This window comes from Haliaeetus leucocephalus, unplaced genomic scaffold (assembly GCF_000737465.1).
Source record: "Haliaeetus leucocephalus isolate CR32 unplaced genomic scaffold, Haliaeetus_leucocephalus-4.0 Scaffold1000, whole genome shotgun sequence".
Taxonomy (NCBI): Eukaryota; Metazoa; Chordata; class Aves; order Accipitriformes; family Accipitridae; genus Haliaeetus; species Haliaeetus leucocephalus.
Genome location: NW_010973436.1, coordinates 583,478 through 606,935, shown reverse-complemented (window position 1 = coordinate 606,935; position 23,458 = coordinate 583,478). Strand labels below are relative to the sequence as shown.

The following is a 23,458-nucleotide window of genomic DNA, read 5'->3' as shown; positions in this document are numbered from 1 at the left end:
CCCGGGCGCTGCCTCGGCCCCAGGGGGGCCCGGCGGACCCCGGAGCAGGAGCCCAAGAGGCCCCTTTGTGCTTCAGGGCTGAGCATCTCCTCAGACCCCGGGGGAGTTCCTGTCATGGCAGGGGTCAGTCAGAGCCCGGGAAAAAGCGTTTAGACTCTTACACCGTCTTTTCCCACCTATATCGGTAGCGAGGTCCCATCGTGAGCCTTGAAGAGCCTTCAGGAGCTGGGTGAAGCTGTTCAGGGTCTGGGGGGGTGGGGGGGAGGGGTATGCCGAAGGGCCAGATACAGCCACCTGGGCCAAACCAGCTTAGTTCTGCTTTTAAGTGGTGCGAAGGTCACCCTTGGGCCTCAAAGGTTTCCTTGCAAAGACGTTGAGATGGTGCCACACAAAAGAGGTTTGAGTCCTTCCCGCCCCACTTCTGCGTGTGATTTCTGTGCAGAAGCTATGAGGGGACAGGTAGTGGCACTGCTTCAAGTCAGCACTTTTACCAGGCACCATGATGGTCCTCTGGCTCAGAGCAGCTTGAGCACAAGGGACAGGGCCAACCCTGTGGGCAGCTGCGCTCTCGTCCCCAGGGCAGGCAGCCTGTCTGCTACTGCAGAGGTAGCAGCTCAGGCTATAGCCATGCTGCTCCAGGGCAGCAGTGGAAGGTAAATTAAGCCTCAAGTTCTTGATTCAGGTTTGAATAGTGCTGTACATGATGCTCAGGGGAAGCAAAAGGAAGCAGGCTACTGTCACTCTGCATCAGGAACATGGCAGCTGTAGATGGTCTCGAGCTGTAAGCAAAGCAAGAGCCACACATAATGCAGGGGAGCGAAGTACTGCTCCGTTTCCATCTCTGCTATCTACAACTATTTATTTAGGAAGTATAAGCAATTTTACAAATCATTACAAGTACCAAAAAGCAGTATTAACACATACAAAATGGGCTTCTTACACGAGGGATGGTGGTGGAGTTGCGTTTTGGCATGATGCTAGCAGGTCTGAGGAAGCAGGTCTCATGTGCATGGCGCTCCTGGGGATTTTTCTGACCCTGGCTATTCGGTCATTAACTCCCCTGCAGTAAGACCCACAGGAGTAGGACAGCAATTTGTGTATAAACACAGTCCAGTACCAGGGGTGAACCTGGGAAGCACGACAGAGATACCAGTCATGTTAAGTACTCCCCATGCTGCCACTGGCTGCGTTACACACTTCTTACTCCTTCCCTATAGGTCTCTTAGGACTTAGACTCCCTCCAGCCTGGGGGAACTTCTTTTTCCAGAGAAAGCCTGTCATTATTCTGGTCACTGTGAGGGACTGTTTTCCTTGCCCACAACACTTTCTGCCTGAAAGCTCCTTGAGGGTTATCAAGTGATTACCTGGTAACAGATGTGCTACCATGAGGAATATTTGGTTTTTAGTCTTGTCCTGGTGCTATTTAACAATTAAGCATACCTCATCACCGGTGCACAAGTCTTATTCCCCTCCTAGAGACATCCTTTCCCCATCTACCCATTGCTTTTTTTGCATATTTTGTTATATTCCAAACCAGCTTTGCTGACCTCTTCCGAGCTGGAGTCCGTTCCTCTGGGATGTGTCCAGTCACGTTCTCTCCCATGAATATATTTTTAAACGTTCTTGTCAAGATCAACACAAGCAAATGCTCCTATAAATCATGCATGTAACTTTTGCAGCCTGAGTTCAAGATTTTCTCTACAAGTAGAAAGAGCAACTCGAGATACTACAGAAACACAAGGTGGGTTCAGCTCCCTACAGCCACAGTGCGGCAGTGAGCGTCCCGCTGCACACCAGCGCTGCCACCCATCCTGCAGCCTCACAGCTGCCCTGTCCCTGCCTCGCTCCAGCCCTTCCCCTCCACCAGCACAAGGGCTGGATAGCCAAACCACTGACGGGACAAGAACCCTGCTTGGTCAGCACTAATCCACATCCTCTGCGAGAGCGGGAGCTCCTTCTTTCCGCAGAGCCCTTACGCTGGCTGGGGCCCTTCCTGTGACCGCCCAGCCCTGCCCAGGCAGCAACAGCTCTTCAGAGGATGACTTCACATCCAAAACAGGCAGTCAGTGGAGGTGGCATGAACCAGAAGCTCCTCTGTGCTTACACTAGATGCTGTCCGGACAGCTTCAGTTAGATGAAATCAATCCAACACGACACTTAGTTATAAAAATGTCCTGCACACCATGAAGTTAGATTTTCTTCTGCAAAAGTTAGGCAAGTTGGGGTGATGGACCCCATCTTTCCTCCTAAACTGAGCAGGGCCAGGGCATGGGCTCAGGCAATGCCCAGCACTCCCTGCGTCCCGTGCCAAGCCATGCTCTCCCTGGCAGTGGCAGGCAGGCTGGGGACAGCAGAGGTCATTCCCAATCGGCAGTGTGGGCACAACCAATTTAGGTTGGTATTTTTGTGGGGAGAGGGGAGAAGAGCAGACTTCAGCCGTGCCGCTCGCACCCAAAGGCAGAGATGGGGCCTTGGCACTGAACAGCATGGCCAGGGTGTGCACGCCCTCCTGTTCCTCTGGCCTGCCCCGGTGGTCATTGCTAGTGCCAGAGAGAGTTCTCCACAAAGAGAATAAAGATTATTTTTCTCTCTTGTTCTTCCCAATCCAAAATGCTGCTTCTGCTGGAGGAACAAATATAGATTTATACAGGATGTAAGTTCTGCTAGCCCAGGGTCATCTGCTCATCTTTGCACTGTCCTAGTATTTTGGCTTAGTGGAAAATATAAGTGAATTCCTACTGCACCAAAATCAGCAAGGCAGACCCAGGACTGTAACACCAGACTTTCCGTTGGCACCCTGCGCTGGCTGGCTAACATCAGAACCAACACATCTGTGCAAGCATTTGTCATCATTTTTGTCCTTTCTTAACAATCAGAACCATTTCCTCTGTGCTTACTAACCTTTTGCAGAAAATGAGGACACAGTTTAGGGAGAGGAGGGGTATCCCAGAGCAATGCTTGTCTAACCCATAATCCTTCTTTTTGCTCAAGTGACAGTACAACTGCTCTGAATGCTCCAACTCGTCCTTCCATGTTTGTAGAAACTACATTTATTTGAATCTTCCAGGCTTTTTCATGTTTGAATTCCCATCTGTTTTGTACATTGCACGGTCTCTTCACACGTTTTCTGCATAGATGCTTCCAGCAAAGCCAGCAAACCTAGAGCTTGCCTTTCAAATGCCATACATTTTGCCTCGAAGCTGAATAGGTTCTGACGTTCATCTTTTCTTTTGACATGCTTTAGGGAAGAAAGTTCAGTCACCACAAAAAGATTATATTCTTAGGATGAAAAGATATTTTGTGATGAACTTGTTTCCTCCTGTGATGCTTCAACTCACAGGCAAGGCACACAAGCCCTCGAGCTCCCCTGTGGACCCCTGCCAAGGAAGACCCCACAAAGATGTGCAGCTGACATGGGACTGCTGTAACCAGCAAAAATCCTCCAAGAGAAATCGGGGCCAGCACAAGGAACAGGCGCAGCATCATCCCAAATTACAAGGCATTAGCCAGGTACATGACATTGTACATGCCTGACCTGTCTCCCACTTGGTTAAAATTTAACTCCAGGCAGCAACAAGAACATGAAACCCCAAAAGCTCAACAGACACTGAAGCTGCCCAAACACCCCACAAATACTCTCCAACATTGGTTTTGTTCTCAACAAACCCTGGGTGATGGAGATACTCTTTGAGCGAACTGCATGTTCTGTAGACAGGGAGCTACTGTTTTTACTACTTCTTATAAAATATTTATATATTTTTAGATGCCCAGCTCACACAGATTTCAGGAGGCAAGCGCACACACACATGAAGTCTGGCCCAGTATTATGATTAAACAGACAAGTACCTTTAAAAACATAACTTTAAGTAGTAGGATTAACAAACATTTCAGAACTTGAATAACTGAGGTACATAAGGTACCTTCATGAAGCTGCACCTCTTTTAATTTAGGTTATGTCACTATTTCTTTTCAACCACCTTTCAGCAACCCTTCCTCTCAGCACTTGGAATTTTGGACCCAGCAGCATATCACATCATCACATGAACAAATATTTTATGAAAAAAATAAAAGCACCTTCTACCCAAGATCTTTTTACTTGAACCCATTGATATAATTTTTGTCTGTCTCGAATAGCTGAGTGTTGAACCTGCAGTACTATTAATCTAGTGTGACTGCTTTATCTCCTCTTCCAGACACAGCTTTTATTTTTATTGATGCTCTTCTTGGTGCAGGGCTCTTGCCTTCAGAGAGTGACATGTTTACATCCTAGGGGAGAACTCTCAATATGCAGTGAACAAGCTCACTTCTGAAGAAAGGATAAAGCTATTTTTCAAGGCTGTGCCTCAACCCTTCCCTTGGAAAAACACATTCATTTCTAGACTCATACAAGAGTCATCTCAGCTCCTTAATGTTGCTTACAGGTAGCTGCCAGTGTATGTATTGTGGAGACCTTCCCTTCCTAAATCCAGTGTGAGACGTGTAGTCATGTCCTACAAACACATCTCCTACTGCAGATACAGGAGCTGAAAGACTCATCGTTGCTCTTCTCTTTGTTGATCTGTTGTCTGCCCTGGTAGGGATCTGGCCTACAGCTGAAGTCCCTTGCTGTAACTCTTTTCCCTGAAGCGCACTAATGCTTGCACAGTCATCCACGCATCAGTCAGCTGGAACACAAAACAGCTTTTCTGTCAAGCTGTAAAATTGTTTGTTATTGCATTGTTTCCTTGAATATATATGTATTTAGTCAGTATTAGACAACCTCCCTGCCATCGCATCCTTGGGTCAGGCTAACAAATGACTTGCTAAAGTCCCACAATGCACAAAGACAACATTTCAGTTCTGTTTTTCCCCTCTTGGTGCTGTTGAACACGTAAACATGTGACTCCACAGCTGCAAAGGGAACATTCCCCTTCCCTGAATCAATTGTTTGTATACCTGAATTTCAACTGTGTACAAAATATTAGGAACTGATGTGTTGTCCCTAAGAAATTACATCCTTTTCTATATCTGGAACTCATTTTAACCCCTTAATAGCATACATTCCCATCTTCTCATCCCAGAGAAGAGGTGTCAGCATAGATCATCACCCAGAAGGTGCTGGGGAAGGGAAGGACTGTATTACTTTATGGTTTGAGACAAGAAGTTTATACCAAATCCTTGGCATGCTCTTTTCTCCACTTTGTTCCACACATTTTTGTCTTTGCTGGTGGCCAGTTGGGCTGACCACTGATCACATCCAACAGTGCAATTCCAGCAGCAGTTTCTGCCTGTGGAAAATAAATGCTGTGTATGCGTTACCTGGGTGTGAGCAGAGGAAATGGATGGCACATTGGGTGGTGTAAGAAGAGCGTGAAGAAAACCAGCACCACTTTGACACCTTGGTTTAGCAAGTGTTGACACGACTGCCTAAAGTCTCTTTTGCCACCTGCAGAAGAAGCCTTCTGCAGAGATCCAAGGCTGCAGATCCATGTGGATACCTGGCCACTGCTGTGGATCAGAGCATGCAGTGATGAATCTGATCACCATAGTTTCCAATCTTCCTCGAAAGCTGCCGACCTTCGGAGTTTGGTTCCGCAGCTCTTGATAACTCTGGATTCAAGGCATCCCCAACATGTGTTGGAGTCATGAAGCCATTTCATCCTGTTTGTTTCCGAAATGAAGAGCCAGGGCCTAAGGGCTGCCCTGCAGACAGCTCTTCTCTCAGACGCAGGTCAGAGTGCTGGAAAGCCCAATTCAAACAATTTAGGAACTTTGCAACTAGGTCCTGGAAATGCACACTGATGGCCTCAGCACCGTGGGCTTCAGTTTAAGACCAGAAATACGTGAAACCAAACCCTTGCCTCTCCTTCAGATCAATTATCTTACTGGTGCTGTATGTGACCACAGCCGATGCAGTTGGGCATGTATTAGTCTGTTCTGATGCTCCTCATGTGGCACGAGAAAGCGCACATCAAGCAGATTAAAGGTGGTGCAACAGATACAATCCCAGCATCTGATAGATAGTACAGGGAGGTTTTAAATAAAAACAGATTCTTCAGCCTCAAATCCACAGGTAGGGTAACTAATTTGATTTTTGTCCTATTTTATGACTGAACTAATGTAGAGGCCATAAACTATTCTTATTAAATAAAAAAATAGGATCTGAGCAATCTAGCGAAAAAAAATTTTAAAAACCCCAGCAGCAGAATAGGGTGGGAAGGACTTTTTTTTTTTTTTTTGGCTTGTTTTGGTTTATCCTCTGGAAATCCAGGATGGACAAGAAGATGGGTGAAAGGGATGGCTGATCCTAACAAACCCTGCTGCTGAGTGTGTTCTGCCCTCATCATTTTCTCTGATGAGTAATGTGCAAGGGATGGTCACAGAAGAGCCCACCCTGAAGCAAACAACAAATCTCTTGCTTATTTAGTCTGACAAAGTCAAACCCAACCTAATCCAGTTTGAATTATCCACATGGGGATGAAATCTAACAGGCACGGCCCCGTGGCGCAGCAGGCACCACCATCTCTGCAGCAACCTCCAGCCACCCATTCCTGAGGTCACAATTCCAGCAGGAAATAAAATGCAAATCCTTAAGCAGACATCCTGTACTGTAGGCATAGGTCACCCAGGGACTGGGTTTTCTATTTCTTGAAAATTTTCAAGCAAAGATGTGGTAATTTCCAAAACATCATGCTCTAATTCTACTGCATTCGTTAATCCTGATGAGAAATATTTGTGGTCCTGACAACAAAGTCACCTCTGGCCTCTACAGTCCACAAAATGACAACTTTCCCTTGGTCCTATACTGAATCATCACACTTAACTTAATTGCATCATATTTCCTCTAGCACTTTTTGGTAAACAGCCATTTCTTCAACAGAAAAAAAATAAAAGGGATACTGTGAGAGAAATTTTTGTAATATTTTCAGCTACATCAAAACACTGTGCAAGCTCTTTCTATTTCAAGTTTGTTCATCTGCTCCCTTTAAAAGGAAGTTATTACAGATCAGTTTTTTTCCACAGCTTGGACTGTTATCTTAGCCTTGCACAAACACTTTTTCCAACCAAAAAAAAAAAAATCACAAATTAAAGTAAATAAAAAAGACAAGTCATACAATGGAAGCATATACACATTTAACTGATGTACATGCGGTCAGGTTGTCTTCCCCCACCACCAATGCTTTTAGACAAATCATCTATGCCAGGCTGAAGATTCTCTAACAGTTAAAAAATCAACATGAGACTAAAAAACATACTCAAGGTTAAAAAAAACCCCAAAACTCAAACCCTGGGAAATCAAATTCCTGCACAGTTCTGACACCACACACAGATCCACCACGTCATTGTCAGCCACATACAGCTCAAAAGCTTTGCCCTATGCCCAGTGACTCCGTGCACTTCTGTCCATAGGAAAAGGTCTCAAACCAGCAGGGAAAAATTTACCAGCAAATTCCTCTTGATGATGAACAGAGGGAATACCAATACTGCCACGTGTTTGGTGATGACAGGATGTCATAAGGAGAGCGCTCTCTCCAATACGAAGATCTCCTAGACCTCCCATCTTCCAGGGCTCCAGAAGTTCCACCTTTGGCAGGCCACAGAGCCCACATCACTGTCACCAAGCCATTTCCAAAGGAGCAACAGCTATATTCTGCGTTAGCAATTACTCTCCAAAGGGTTTCAGGTGTAGCCCCACATGGAATGCCTTGCAGGCTTAAACAAACAACCTCTCCTCCTCAGAGGTCCAGTCCCCTCTGAGCCAGCACCACTATGCCATCACCTGCACTGCCCCTTCTTAACCACCAGGCTAAGGTCCCTAAACAGACTTCGATAGAATCATAACCAGTCCAGAAATGTCCTTATTCCTCACGTTTTTAGCCTAAATGCAAGCAGAAGCAGTTGGAAAGAATCTGCGCATAGCCAGGCAGAGTGCTCTGTGGACCAAGCTGCAATGCACGCTGTGGGGAAAGTCTCTCCTTCCAAAGCCAGCTGGACAAGGCTGGCAGAAGAAGCTGCCCCACACGCGTGCCCCACACCTTTGCCTCCTGTGTGAAGCTCCCCATCCTGTGTGAAGCCCCTGCCAAATCACAAATCATAGTTTCAATTCTTTATTCACCCAACTCGCAAATAGTTTCAGTTTTGGAAAAGCTTTGCAAAATTAAAAAGTTTTTTTTTCTTTTTGATGTAACATTTTGATCTGCCTTCTCCTTCCAAACCTGAATATACAAGTAAGGTAAGAAAATAACATGGCTTTTGCATTTCTTTTTTCAAAGATGGATTTCTCTTGAATAAGAGAACCAACCGATGCAATCAATATTGATCCAGAGGGAAATGAAACTGCATTTCAAGCTCTCTAAAAACACCAACATTTAATTTTATAACATAACCAGGGGTTTATTCCACAATATAAACTGCAACATTTGATACAAGCTACCCAAAAAAGGAGAAAGCCAAAATACAGCTGTGGCAATTACTTTACAGACCTTTTTTTTTTTTTCCTCCTGTCTTCTACATCACTGGGCCATCAGTGACACTAGGATCTAACATTTGCTTTCTGTACATCAACCAATGCTAGAAGCAACACGCTGTTCAGAATTGTCATTCCAGTCACTGAAACCAGACATAGAAGTTATTGCTCAGATAAATAAACCTAATCTACGAAAAACAAAGTGGAAAAAAACTAAAGTCCCCAAAGAGTTAACAGAGTAAACAGGGATTTCCTCAAAAGAGGATTTATTGGAAAATTCATGGTGCAGGTTTTTGTGCACCTAAACCAAGCTGAATTAAATACGCCGGTAAATCCCAGAGAGGTAATTTAATGCTGTACAATAAAAGGTGCATGTTTCAAATGCCTTCCAAATTGGTGGAAACCCCTGCTAAACAGTCAGCATCTCAAACCTCAACAACCACAAACAGATCAAGGGAAAAATACAAAAGTGTCAAAAATTGTTTTGAGTTCTGGAAAATGATCCCATAAGGATAGAAGTAGCACCATTTGCAATCTGGTTCTTAAACCAGCCCCTGTGGCTTTATTGGAAAATTCCGATAACCTTCTTTACTCAAGTCCTGAATGGTTTATGGGGAGTTTTACTTCCGATATTGAGAGTCCTTCCCAGTGCAGCTGATGCAGATGTAGTCCTCCTTCTCTGCCATTTCTGGAGAGATGCCCACGCACACCTGGTGGAACCACTGGTTGCAGCTGCCATCACACTGGACCCAATCCACCTAATAAAGAACAGACATACTGGTGTTCAGAGAAGGACCAAGAAAACACACACAGCATTCATTATTCATTTTTGGGCTCCTAATCTATTTAAATGAGTGAGAAATGTCCCATTCTACAACTGGCTACTGCTGGATATTCAACTCATGCTCACTGTGGACTCCTGCAGTCCAGCTCCTCTGAAGCCGAGAGAAGGCCACACCTCCCTTCATCTCTCCTATTGCTTTCCCACCTATAGCAAGATTGTGGATGGTAACTTCACCACGGCCCTCCCAGGCACCTGGGGATGTCCCTCTTCTCCATTCTCCAGTATGGATGGGCCTGCGCAGAGTTCCAAGGCACTGCCCCCATGCACAGAAAGGCTGCAACCCACAAAGTCTATATCTACAGCCATATTTCAAGAGCAGAGATGAATATGGTGTCTGCACAGCCCCACCTTCTCCTTCCGATTCCATGCAGATGTTTTGATGTCCACCTGCCTTCCCCAGTCCCAGCTGCATGGCTGCTCTTGGAGAAGACGGGAAGGATCATTATTACTAAAGGTGTCCCAGCAGTGGCAGACACTGTCTCTGGGTTACCAAGTGCCTCATGCTCTCTTTGCAAATAGCGTTTATGCGGTCGAACAATTACAGGGCAGCTGAATGTCCTAGATCCCAGCATTCCGAACACCACAGCGGGTCTCTGCCTCTACTGACCTCATCTCCCTCAGGCTGGAGACAATTCACAGCAGGGCAGATGGCATCTTCATCCTCAGAGTCCTCCTGCTCAGAGAATGACACGTCTGAGGGAAGCAAGTGGCTTTCACTAGAACGCTGCATCTCAAAGAGACGCTCCCGCTCCCTCTCTAGTTTGTTAGTGCAGAGATCCTTTGAGTGATTCAGTTTCAGTTTCTTCTTTTTGGGTGTTCTCATTTTTTTTACTCTTGCTCTCTTCTCATCACAGAAGCTCTCTCTCTCAAAACGCCGCTTCAGTTTTCTTTCCATGTAACTAATTCCATCTTTTCTTCCTCGGCAACACTCATTCTATTGGAAAGATATTTTAGCAAAATTGTAAGTGTGCAAGTAACACTCATTATCCTGTTATTCCATACCCTGCTTTTAGGAATAGGCTTAAGTAAAAGTGCAGTGTTTGAGAGAGTGCTGCCTTTTCAGCAGAACTGGGATGTGTAAGGGGAGCAAAGGATAGGGTCACACCTCAGTGACAGAATTTATTCTCATTTCCTGCCTGAGTCCAGTGATTCAGAGGCAGCTCTCTCGGAAAGCCTCTTCAACACAGGACAAGAGTCAAATTAGGATAGATGTATTTAAAATACAGAGAGTGACTATAAAAAAACAGATTCAAATTGAAAAAATGCATGAGGCCACAAATTATATTCAATAGTTTGTAACAAATTCGTTAACTTATCAACTTCTTGACCCCTTTTGAACAAGGAAAACGTATTTTCATAGAAGTACAGCCACACACAAACCTCTTTGTAAAGCTTATGGGTTCAGGCAGAGCTCTACTCCAAAGTGACCCCAAGCTCATTGCTGTTGTCAGACACTTGCCTTTTCATTTGTTGGTCCAACGGATGACCTCTGCTCTGTCTGCAAAACAGGGCTTTGCTTTGTGAATAGGATCTGGTACAGCTCCTGTATTTCAGGCAGAGAAACCTGTAGCAGCTGGGCTTCCATCATCAGCTCATCCAGCTCTGTGCTAATGACTATTATGAAAGACAGGGAGAGAGGAGAAAAGGAATTCTTCAGTGTCAGCACTGATGAGAACTGCACAGATAATGAAAATTCTTCTCTGGTAGCACATTAAAAAAAAAAACCTGTGAAAGACTTTTTTAAATCTGCAACTGTATGAATTAACTCTTATCTATTCCCTCTTCACTGCTCATTTTTAATAGCAGGGTTAAAAAGAAAGATAAAGGCTTGCACAGAAGTGACTGCGCTGTGGCTCAGTACCCTTCCATGCTTGCAAGAAATTGCTGCTTCGAGGATAAGCGTTTGCCATCATGCTTGGTAATTTCTTCTGCTTCTGCAGCTACAAGAAGCATGATGATCCCCTGACTACCTAACAAGTGGGTAAGATGAACAAAGTGAGTAAAATCCGTAAGTGGAGCCAAGAGAGTAGAGGAAGAAAAGCTGAGAGGATGAGCCTTGCAACTGAGTCCTGCTGTACAGTCACCACCCACTGCTGCTATCGAGCTTCAAAACTTCCATTGGGCTTCTGAAATAGTCACAGCTAGGGGAGGTGAAAATCATTGTGTAAATAACAGCACTTTAATATAGTATTCGGTACAACTCAAATATGGCCTGAAAAATAAACCTGGTAGTATAAAGGACTGCCTTGTTTGATTTTAACTGTAACGTTAAACTGATATAAATGTCTTGTGTAACATTAATACGGATTAAGCTGCACTGACTTGAACATATAAAGATAAGACTGGACCTGTGTCCCTGGAGCATTATGCATCAGGATGAAAGAAATTATAAATAACTTTTTACAGTTGTAAAATGATGCAATTTATAGCATGTCTATGTTAGTCCAATAAATACAAAGTCTGAGCTAAGAAGCATGCAGAACCTGCACTGAGTGACCTGGATGGAGCACAGCCGCAGCCACAGCAGCTAAGAAAACTCAAGTCTCTGTGACAGTTGTGCTGCAGCAAAGCTTATGTGGGCTTGTGTCCTATGGGTTAAGTACCCCGTGGTCTCCAGCACTATTTCCCTATGTTGTTCCCATCCACCTCCTACAATTTCAGTGGTCTCTACCCTCCATTTCCCCCTCCTGCAGTCTGTTTGGCTGGCCACAGCCCACTGTGTCCTGTGCACGTGGGAAGCAGCCAGCTCTTGACCGATACCTCTTGTCCTACTGCGCCACATCTTTTCATTACACGTGGGAAATTTATACGTTGAGGAATTTACCCCTCTGCCAAAGCTGCACATTAAGTTCCAAAGCTGCTGAGGGGATGGAGAAGGAACCAGACACACTGCACAGTCATGTGCCTCCCTGCCCCAGCCATCTCCTGTTGATCAGGACACCCTCTCTTCTCCACCAAACACAGGGAAAAAAAGGAAGAAAAAAAAAAAGAAAAAAAATCAAAGTGAAGATTACAAACCATGAAGTGGGATGCAGTGCTGTCCTGTAGAAAATGGAGAATGTAAATATATGGTTCTGTTATCCCAGTCGTGAGGCATGGAGAATGACATTGCTCCAATTGTCTGGGAAACCTAGAAAACAAAACGAAAGGCATAGATATTTTCACTGAACATGTAGTTTTGAAGTGTCAAATAACTGCAACAGAATCAATACTTGTTTCTCTTACAATTGCTTAAATCTTGTATTCCTGGAAACTGTTCAATCTAATACACCCAAACCCTTCATCCTACACCTGGAAATAGGCAAAAGCAACTTTATTGCCAGAATTCTTAGCTGTGAATTATCTTTTCCACAGAGATCATAAACTGGCCCTAGCACACACAGCAGCATGCTCTACCAGAGGAGAACGAGCCTGTGGAGCAGAGACAACACAGGCAGAGTCCCTGTAGGGACAATCCCGGACATGTGGAGGCGAGGTCTTCAGCTCTAGAGTTGACTCAGGGTAAATATCACAGTTTCCTCCCTTTGTTCACAACAAAGAAGCAATTTCTCACTGCCTTCACCCGATGAGACACCAAGCTGTTCTGAAGCACTTCTCTTTACCTCAGCACACACAAAAGAAATGCCAATGGCAAAACACACGTGTACGTACGCAAAGGCCACTTAGGAAAGCCAGCAAGTCTCAGTTTTGGACTCTCAAGTGTCAGAAAGGCATCTCACCAGCTGCCTTCCAAAATATTATCTACCTCACTAATTCAAATCTCTGGGCCCCTTTCAAGATCTGGCTTTCATCAATTCTCATAGCTGTTTTTCAAACTCATCTAAATGCTCCACATTCTTCACTTTGGCCACTGCCAAAGAAGCCCAACCCCAGTGGTTACTGCTATGAGCTTCTCTGGAGGAATAAGCATGTTTGATTATCCCAGATAACAGGGAAAACAGAATTGTTACAGGACAGGACAGCAATGCCGAGACACTGGATTCACCGAAAAACCACCTCAAATCCACTGAAACCAAGTTTTAGCTCAGTACCTGTGCCAAGATGGCTCTGGAGGCCACCTCTGACCTGCCCTTAGTACCACTGTCTCCAGGAAGGCTCCTTAGCTCAGGCACAGTGAGGGACCCAAGCTGATGCATGTGGTCAGATGGTCTTCCACTGAGCTTCCCAGGGACCTCTGATTTGGGAAATGAGGTCACAAGGACCTCAACTAGCTCTGCTGGAATTACCTTGATTTAGGAGGTTTACTGACTTGAGCTCCAGACCACACAAAAATGGTTAGACTGCTTTCAGGTCGGAGGAATGTCGTGGTATAACACTGAGCTAATAAAGCTAAGCTTACTGTTTCCATTTCTGGCCCAAACATCAATTTATATGCCCAAAATCTTGCCCAGTTTTTTTCAGCTATACTAGTTGGTCTAGTAAAAAGATACTTTCAAACCTAAATTATCAGAAAAATTGTTAGATGCCTCAACATAGTTTTAATTTCTAAAACTAGGCTTGCCTATTTGAAAGATTTGGTCAACACAAGCAACTTGGAATAGCTGAGTTACTTGAGAAGCAGCTACAATACCTCTTCAAGCATGGGTGGCACATTTTATGGTTTAACATAACTGAGCTGAGAACACACACACAAACTGCAACAGGGTTGCACTAGCAATACTAAGCTGTTTCAATCTAAAAATAAAAGCAACAGTGCATTTCATTTTAGGTTGTTTTATGTTTTTTATGCTGCACAGACATTTTATTTCAGATTTTTTCTGCATTTATAATCTCAGGAAAACTAGAAATGCTTAACCCATTTCCCGCTTTCCCTGTCCTTTTTGCTGAAAGATCTTTACTGGAGGAAGTTTGAAACTCCCTCATGATCACACCTGAAACAGTTGCTGTAGCTTAACTCAGTAATATTAGCAGAATATTCAGCTTGGGAGTTCTAGCGCAAGCAATAAGGAGAAGGAGCCGTAATGGCTGAAGATAGCCCGTTGCAAACAACCTCATCTGAGAGCTAAGCTGGTAACACACTGGACGGTTTGTGCCTCTGTTACTAATTCTCAACACTTAAAACTATATTGAAACACTTGTAAGAACAGAATATACAGACTAATTGAATACTATGCACTCTAGAAACAATAGCTTCAACAACTCTGTCATTAATAGCGTCACATTAGAGCTTAGGAGCTGGGAGAAGGGAAAATAGGGCCTTTAGGATTAATTGCTCCCAGGACTCCAGCAGAAGGAGAACATGAAGCTGCTGCTGGAAGACACACACATCCTGGCTAACCGTCAAAGCAGAACCCAAACTCCTTATATCTGTACAGCAACACATAAACAATCTGCCTTGCCAGTATTTGTATGCAGATACAATGAACCCAAAACCCAGTGAGGTGTTACAGGCTGTTCTTGTTGACCACATGCCACCCACTGCCAGGAAACCCAGAAGCAGCTCAGCCTCACCTTGTTTGTCTCTGGCAATTGGCCTGCTGTGGCTTGCCATCTGTTGTACAATAATCCTGAGCCAACTTTGTCTTGTATAAGTTTTAGATTCCCTGAATATAACATTTGTTGTGCTCTGTGCTGCCAGTTCACAGTTCTCTCGATCATATACCGTAAGGCATCCCCCTCAGGAAGCCTCACACGGATACGCTGCAAGGAGGCCAGCAACGGTAAGATCTTTTCTAAAGGTGGCTTTTCTGATCGATGACAGTGTGGACAGAGCCACACACGAGGTCCCTGCAAAACGTTGGGCACCGAAACACAGCCAGTATGGAAGAACCCTCTGCAGAGTTCACACTGTATCATTGGAGCAGCCGGCTCCTTCTGGCACAGACAGACTTTCAGTTCTGCGTCCTCTTCACTAGACAGCACCTTCACTTCGTTTGCTGCTCGCAGAGAACGCAATGCTTCCATCTCCTTTAATCGGGCTTCCCCAAGCGTAGCCATCTAAAAGGGAGTTCAAAGAAAGGGATGTAATCTTGAAATGAACAGTAGTCATTAGAAACAGGGCGACCTCTGCACAATTGCGCTCTTCAGATACGCCAGCAAGTACTTCGGATTGTTAAGAAGCTCCTCACCCCTATACGCCTTCAAGGCTTTGAATGTTTGAAGCAAAGCAGTTATGAGGGTGTGCAGTGATATGACTTCAGTTCCCTTCTGTTTTCTCATCAGGCCCAGAGATACAAAGTGTATTCCTTTGCAAAAAATGACCTCCTAACTCCTTTCTTCTCTGTTCCAAATCCTTCATGTTTTGTGATACAAAAGCATTACCTTCATTAAAGCAGCTTAAATTCTGAAACAAGAGCTGATTTGGCTTGCAGGTACTTCTCTATGAACATGTCTCTCAAATATGTAGTCTGACTCTGTATAATCGTAAAACACATCTGGGCAGTTTTCAGAAATACAAATGCATCTCTGATACCCACCTTACACTGTCAAGTGCACAGGGCTGCACCCTGACCTATGTACTCGCTCTGGGGTTTGTAAACACCAAGTGAAATTCAGGTGTACTCCTGAATGTGTTGTTTGCCCTTTCTACACCTGCTCATGATCCTTTTTTTCAGGCATCTTTAGCGTTAGCTGCTATTAAAGACAGCAATATATTTCAGTTTCATAGAGGCTATTAATAGCAGCTGCAATTAATAAATTCTATGCATTTTGTTATGGATATAAAGATAAACATATACAGGAGGGTTTGTAAATATATACAAAACAGTTATTTCACACATCATGGCTTTGAAATGTGATGACTAGAAAAAAATCAGCTATGCAAAAATTAAGACAACTGCATCCAGCATGGGCAGATACAGGACTTGGGCACAGCACACTACATTACGTACACACGGGTGCTGAGCACTGCAGCTACAGTGTTGGGTTGTGAAAGTATCCAAACCTCCACTACAAGAAGATTCTTGTTCCCCTCGTGTCAGAAGCAAAACCCGCCACAGTAAATGAATGCCTTTTCCAGAGTGCAGTCCATGTGAGTATCCTTCTTTTTCAATACCCCAGCCGTTAACGAGATATTATCTAGTCAAAGAGGAGAAGGGTGTGTGATTTAGAGGACCCAGTCTCTTCTCCTTACAGCACTTGTAGGGACGCAGTCTGTAAGTCTGGATTTCCAGACAAGGAAGACAAGAACCAAAGCACTGAACATACAGGTTTCAAGTAGTTGCCATAGGTTAAAACTTAGATGTCCCATACCTAAAGGGACAATTATATTCAAACCCTACCAAATCAGTCTACTGCTCCTCATTAATCATGGGACACTGTTTAATCTGACTGTGGTAGAGGCTCTGAAATAGGTGTTTTGGGATGAAGCACTTTACCACCAGCAACTAAGTCTGCTCCATCCAGAACAAGAGCTTTATTGACTTCATAATGCATGAGGTTTTCCTTAATTATTTATGGTGTTTATTTTAATTATAAATGGTGTTGGGTTATTGTGTTCTTTGAAGGGATCAGAGTTGGGAAAACCCTATCTTATCTTTAATAAGGTTTTGGCATGGTGGGGGAAAACAGGTCTCAATTTTTTGATTTTCCTATACTTTGTTAGGCTACGGGCATTGCCAGGGAAACTGTAAAGCTACTTCATCCACAAACACAACACATTTTTTCCACCAAAAGCAATTTTGGGAAGTCTAAAGTAAGCACAGAAAAGCACAGTGCTAGAAGTCCTTCTGCAGAACAGCAGCGCAAGCAGAAAAGAGTGGAAGATAACACTCCTGCACGAGAGGCAAACATAAACAAAGAACTGGGAAGAAACTCCAGCTCGAAAACAATCTTAAACCACATACCGCAGATGCAGTATCTTTGCTCTCAGAGAGCGCTCTTTCTAAGTCACCCAGAGTCTCTAGCTTAGTGCTTTTCTTCTTTCCACTTGGCACTGGCTCCTTCAACTTCTTCTGCTTCCTCTTCAGATTCAGCATTCCAATATCACACCGGGGACATAACACCTGATGGACAGAAAAGCAGTATTGTCTGCAACATTTTTAATGCATTCATCCTGCCCTAACACAGTCACATATGACTGGTTTGGTTAGAACGGGGATTCCAGCAGTTTTTTCCATCAAAGATTTGGGGGACTAGGATGAGGTTATCTGGAAAATGGGGAGAGCTGGAAGGTTAGAAGTTCAGTTTTATAAAATGGGCAGACCACAAACACCTCCATGTTCCATTTAGATTGCTGGAATATACAGACAGCTGATACACTGAATAGCCTCCCTGTGATTTAAGCTGCAAGCCCTGGAAAGCAGTAGAAGAAAACAGGGGCTGCCCCGCATTCCCATCTGTCCAAACGGAGCAAGGAGGGCTGGGGGCGTAAGAGGGGCTCAGCATAGGCTAGAGGGCGTGGATTGCTCAAGAACTGCAGGTGTTCACACATGTGCAGCAACAGATTCAGAGGGCCAGCTAAAGCAGCTACAGCCTCATCCTTGTCACAGCTAAACCTGAGGTGGATGAAGCGGCTATGAACCTGCACTCCAGTGGCTGCAGCCTGATGCACTGAAGTAAATTCAGTGCCACAAATATGTCAATATTCCCATATTCATATTGAAAATGTCAAACTGCGGCACAGCATGCTCTCATTAGCCACTGATTAAAGAGACTGAAGTATAGCTAAATCTTAAGCATTGTAAAAGTTTAAAATGATCACTAAAAGCATAAGTCAATCTAATAAAGTTATGTTAAAATAATAAAATCCTAAAACAATTCTGCAAATATACTTAATATTTACTGTTACTTCATGAGTTAATACTGTAGCTGTGATGTGCTTTTGCTGTTGTATGAATGGTGGTCTACTCCAAAGCTGAGATCTCCTACCTCCAAAAGAGAATAAGGGGAGTTCTCGCACAGAAATGTGTTAGCTGCACACTCCTTCCACGCTTGAACTTCTGACACCAAGGACTCCAGCCTCGGCAGGTAGTCCAGATGCACTGGAATAGATCGACCTCTTGTGACAAGTTCCGCTAGTGTGTCCAGTACAGGCACACGTCCTCCAACCTGTCAGATTATAAATTAAGAAATGGTTGATGTATACAAGACATACCACTTCCATGAATCACAGCAAGTCATTTAGATTAACTGAAGGTAGAGCTTGTAAAAACAAATTTACTGCTTAGACACTTCAGTCACTTCCACAGCTGTTACTCCAACATTTGTGTTTCTCATGCTCTAGCCATTAAGTACACAGACAAAACTAATAAAACACCTGGGGGGTGGGGGTGGGGGTGGGGTGGAAATACACTTACCAAATGACAGTTTAAAAACAAAAAGACTGCCAACAATATAAGCAGACTCCCAATCTAACAATCTGCATTCACAGCAGAAAAATCAAAATAATTTTGAAATAGACCCAGAAGGCAAGTCTAACCCAGTCCCTGCCATGGCAAGAGCAAGGAACCATCTCAAGTATCCAATTTGAAAGTGAGCTCTGTTCATTCACTTAGCAGCCTACGCCTAAGGCAACCCAATTACAAGAAGTCTAGCAGTATAGCAGCACTGAGAAGTAATTTCTAAAATAGGCAGCGATGTGGGACTCGAGAACTATCCATCCAGAACAGCTCCAACATCTCTAGCAGCAAATCACCAAGTACTGATACCAAGAGCTTCCTGCAAGTCACAATGACTGCAGGCATTTACTAAAATCTTTGCAGAAGCGAAGCAAAAATTCTTGGCACATACAGACACATTTTTCCATATTCAGGAGGCAGAATTTCAGAATCCAAACCAAGAAATTAGCAAATGCCAAGAACAAGTACTTAAGCCCTCTCAAGATAGCCCTCTGTGCTGGTTTTGGCTGGGAGAGAGTTAATTTTCTTCACAGTAGCTGGTATGTGGCTATGTTTTGGATTTGTGCTGGAAACAGCGTTAATTAACACAGGGATGTTTTCTATTGCTGAGCACTGCTTACACAGCATCAAGGCCTTTTCGGCTTCTCACCCCACCTCACCAGTGAGGAGGCTGGGTGTGCACAAGGAGTTGGGAGGGGACACAGCCAGGACAGCTGACCCCAACTGACCAAAGGGATATTCCAGACCATAGGATGTTTTGCTCAGCATATAAAGACAGGGTAAAGAAGAAGGAAGGGGGGGACCTTTGGATTTAAGGTGTTTGTCTTCCCAAGTCACTGTTCCGTGTGGTGGAACTCTGCTTTCCTGGCGATGGCTGAACACCTGCCTGATGATGAGAAGTAGTGAATGAACTCCTTGTTTTGCTTTGCTTGTGCGTGGCTCTTGCTTTACCTATTAAACTATTTCAGCCCATGAGTTTTCTCACTTTTACCTTTCTGATTCTCTCCCCCACTCCAGCCAGGGGGAGTGAGCGAGCAGCTGGGTGGGGCGTAGTTGCTGGCTGGGGTTAAACCATGACCCTCAAACAAAAGTTAGTATTACATGAACTTTACTCCTTCAAAATTCTGAAGCCCAGGACAACTGATGTTTTTTAATAAAAGCATCTTGAACTCAAAAGAAGGTTTTATTAAAAGACCAATTTTGGTCAGATAGGCCTGGAAATACTAGTAAGTCAGATCAGAGTTCACTTTATGGAAAAAAACATGAGGACAAATGAAAATACAAAAAAATATTTGGCAAATCCTATCAAAATCTGAAAATCAGGGCTATCCCAGTCACACCCTTTCCTGATCTGTGCAGTCCCACTGACCCCTGCCTTGAGTACTTGCGAGGCTGAGCCATGAACCACTTCAAATGGTCAGCCCAGGCTACAATTACTCACTTGGGCTTGAACATGGTGTCTGGCTGCACAAGCAACAGTGCTAACACAAGGGGGAAACTGGGAACAGAGAAGAAGGGAGAGTTAAGCTGCCAGTGAACTGTAAAAGAAGCAAAGAACCTAAAAGAAAGAAGAACGGAAACTTGATCCACAAATAAAACTGATAGGTTAAAAAAAAAAAAAAAAAGAAAATTTGAGTGGGAAGCACCAGAAGCCAAGGTGAAAACCTGTATAGGTTTTTGTCTTTATCAGACTCTGGTTTTCATTCTCTGCCATCAACTTGTTGCTCATTTGATTTTTGCGATACTGAAGCACCAAGTGCACACAATGGAGCGCAGAGTGTGGGTCTGTTAACCTGACAGAGGTTACTATCACCCACCAAGAAGCCAAGAGCACAGTTTACGTACCTGCAGAGCTTCCACTTCCTGCAGCCAGTCTTTGGCCTTCTGCACCGCGTCTTTCAGTGCGACACCATTTGGGAGATAGGCTGGGATCTCCTCTATTTCTTTCACTGCTGGTACAAGACTGCTCAGCGACTGCCGTGGTCTACGTAAACAAAACGTATCAGAATGTAAAACACTGCAATGCAGTTGGAGTGGTTCTACTCATCTGGCTTATTAAAACCAAAGGTTACACCAAATAATGACGTTATGTCCAGTACTAGATATGGATACTGTACAACCAGGACATTACTAATGCAGGTATGCTTTTAGAAATGTATATTTGCTTGCTATAGTCTCCTACTTAGAAATATTCACACATTTGGGCTTAAGGGAGATCTAACATTTATTAACTTTTGGATGATAGAACCTTGGATCCTCAAGTGCACATTGAACCCTAAAACAGTATCAGCTAAGAGATTGTACATTGGAAGGTTAAAAAACCCTGAAGATGGCTTTTCTGTATTTCACAACTCGATTCTAATGTTTTAGACAGGTACAAACACAACTGCATCTCCATTTTGGAGCTTAAACCCAAGTTTATTCCAATTTTGTGCTCTATGAAGTTATAATTTTAAAATCATATGGTTACTAATGGGTAAGAAACACTCAAATGCTTTCATAATTATGAGGCTGGGGGAAAAATTTAAAAAATAAAATAAAAAAAATTAAAAATCAGGAATCTTGAGGGAAGAAACCTTGCATACAAGTTTGTGCCACCTTTCTAAACTTTAAGTAGACCGTGCTCTCCTCCATTTTACTTTATAAATCAGAAGGTCAAAGCAATGAGCAAGACAATTTTTCTCAATAAGGATGTATTTAGCTTATTTCCTCCTCCCCTGCACCAAATAATCTAGAAAAAAAATCTCCTCAATGTTAGAAATAGTCCAGATAATAAAATTTTACCAGCTGGTGGTATGTAACTAAGCTCTATCTGGACATGCATCCTCCAGTATGACACAGGGGGAGGGAAGAATGTTGAAAGGAAGGAAGAGGTGTCTTAAAACCCTTCCTTGTGGCAAAAGGAGAATTTGCACAATGATAGTGGAGCACCACAAACACTGCAAGCCAACACCAATGTTTAAAATCGCTCAGTCACTCAACCCCCTTCTCCATCCCTTTCCCTTGCGGATGGCACAAATTTTGCCTTCATGTTGTGAACTGGATGAACAAAAGAGGGCCCCTTCAGAAGTAAAGCCAACTATTTCCATCTTAAACAGCTCCTCAGCTCATGGAACTACAAAATGCAACACTAAGATTTAGCCTATACCTGGCCTTTATCAAATTTCTGGCTTTGTCATCCCAGTGTTCAGATACAGTAAGGAGCTCCTGCAGCTTCGCCATTGCTTTCTCAACTGCTGGGTAGGGAGCGAGTCCAACACCTGAGTCTATAAGACGTCTCATATCATCTAGAGTAAGAGAGTTTTGGTCCGAAGAAGCCAGTTGCACATCCTCGAGCCAGCGTGCCTGTTCCAGACGTATCCGCAGTTCAGCCAGTTGGGGTAGATCAACGTCAAAGTCAAAGCTGACATCCAACAGCTCCTGAAGTTCTGCAGCACTAGGCATTTCCTCAGAAAGGAGTTTTTGGCTTTGCTGTTGAAAAGCTTCCACACGATCAAGAAGATCCTGAAATACACAAACGCAACAATAAATCAGAAGAAAGCTCGCTGCCAAATCTCTTAAACGTAAGTGCAAGCTTAAACATTTAAGTGCAAGGCTCCTGGCAAACACCACATTGCAATGCACACAACATGCATGGCAAATTATCATGACATCTGGAACACTTAAATAGGGTGTCTTCAACACATAGTGTCTAGATCAGCATCTCCTCATACATGTGTCCATAAGCTTGAGGATCATAGAACAAGGGAATTCCACTCCAAACTCCTTTGAACTAAGACACGGGTATCAAAAAGAGGTCTCAGAAGAATAGAAAGGATCTAAAGGGAAATTTTAAGTGTTTCATTAATGCTGTCTTCTGGCTTTGTTCTGGAATGATTAAGGAGGCTGAAGAACAGCAAGGTTAAGATTAAGAAGGCTTTGAAGAATGCTGGGAAGGGCACGGAGCTTCTGGGGTTCATTTCTGCTATATTGTTAAGGTTTCTGAGCTGGACCACACAGTCCCAGTAAGCCACAGGAATTTTACTCTCTCATGCAGTGTAACACTTTCTCTCTCTCCATATGTTCAACAGCTAATTACCCCAAAAAGTTACCCCTGTGGTTGTCTGCACTTCACCCAGGATAATAGGCAGTTAGAGTAATCTCACTGCAAAGGCTGGAATTACTCTGTTTCTAGCCATCCTGCCCAATGCTTCTAGTACTGGCTGAAATGCCACTCCAGCAGTAAATTCTTCCTTCACAGATGACATCTTGGTATTTTGCCAATGAGGCTGTTGCCTGAGTAGATGATCTCAGCCATAATGGAAATAAAGCCTTTTTAGAGATATATTAAATTGTGAACTGATCTCCAGTAACTGTTGGTCATTTATATTAACAGCCTAATTTGCATGACTACATATAATTTAAGATCATTAGGAATGATATAAAAGAATATCCTGACCATGTGTTTGATATTTCCCTGTTCAAGAATGACAGACGGAGAAGAATTGTTTGCATGTCTGGCATTTCTGAACTTCTGCTTTTTAAATAGTAAGATTTAAATAGTAAGATAACTTCAGAGTTACTATGCTATAAACAAATAACTGTAAATAGGATTACATAAAGTCTGATTCGCACATTCCAGACCTGATAAAGCTTCAAAAGCAATAGTCATAATGCTGAGCTGAACTGGTCTACTCTTATTCAAAGTTACATGGTATTGTCTGGTCTCTCAGCATTGTGTGGACACTTAAGAGAGAGTTTAGGAGCTGGACACTGCATCTCCTGGCTCCAAGTGTCACAAATATGCGAAGCCTTTTTCCTTTAAGACAGGAATTGCAGCTGCCCAGAATTTATGTTCCTCCCCCCCTTTTTTTTTTATTACCCCTCAGTGTGATATTCAACATTTTGGCA

At 43.6% G+C, this 23,458-nt stretch overlaps 2 protein-coding genes across 2 annotated transcripts in view; both read right to left on the bottom strand.

The window, feature by feature from the left end:
• Positions 1-199, bottom strand: part of IPO9 (importin 9) — a 40,882-nt gene extending 40,683 nt beyond the window's left edge. The window contains exon 1 of the mRNA XM_010584751.1: positions 177-199. Within this exon, the coding sequence (XP_010583053.1) occupies positions 177-199 (23 nt within the window). The remainder of the gene's footprint in view (positions 1-176) is intronic.
• Positions 200-8,324: 8,125 nt separating this feature from the next.
• KDM5B (lysine (K)-specific demethylase 5B) overlaps positions 8,325-23,458 on the bottom strand; it is a 57,938-nt gene continuing 42,804 nt past the window's right edge. The window contains exons 19-27 of the mRNA XM_010584750.1: positions 21,717-22,072; positions 20,414-20,552; positions 18,099-18,278; positions 17,075-17,233; positions 14,742-15,227; positions 12,309-12,420; positions 10,750-10,904; positions 9,898-10,224; positions 8,325-9,204 (exon numbers count right to left, since the gene is read on the bottom strand). Of these exons, the coding sequence (XP_010583052.1) occupies positions 9,067-9,204; positions 9,898-10,224; positions 10,750-10,904; positions 12,309-12,420; positions 14,742-15,227; positions 17,075-17,233; positions 18,099-18,278; positions 20,414-20,552; positions 21,717-22,072 (2,052 nt within the window). The 3' untranslated portion in view covers positions 8,325-9,066. The remainder of the gene's footprint in view (positions 9,205-9,897; positions 10,225-10,749; positions 10,905-12,308; positions 12,421-14,741; positions 15,228-17,074; positions 17,234-18,098; positions 18,279-20,413; positions 20,553-21,716; positions 22,073-23,458) is intronic.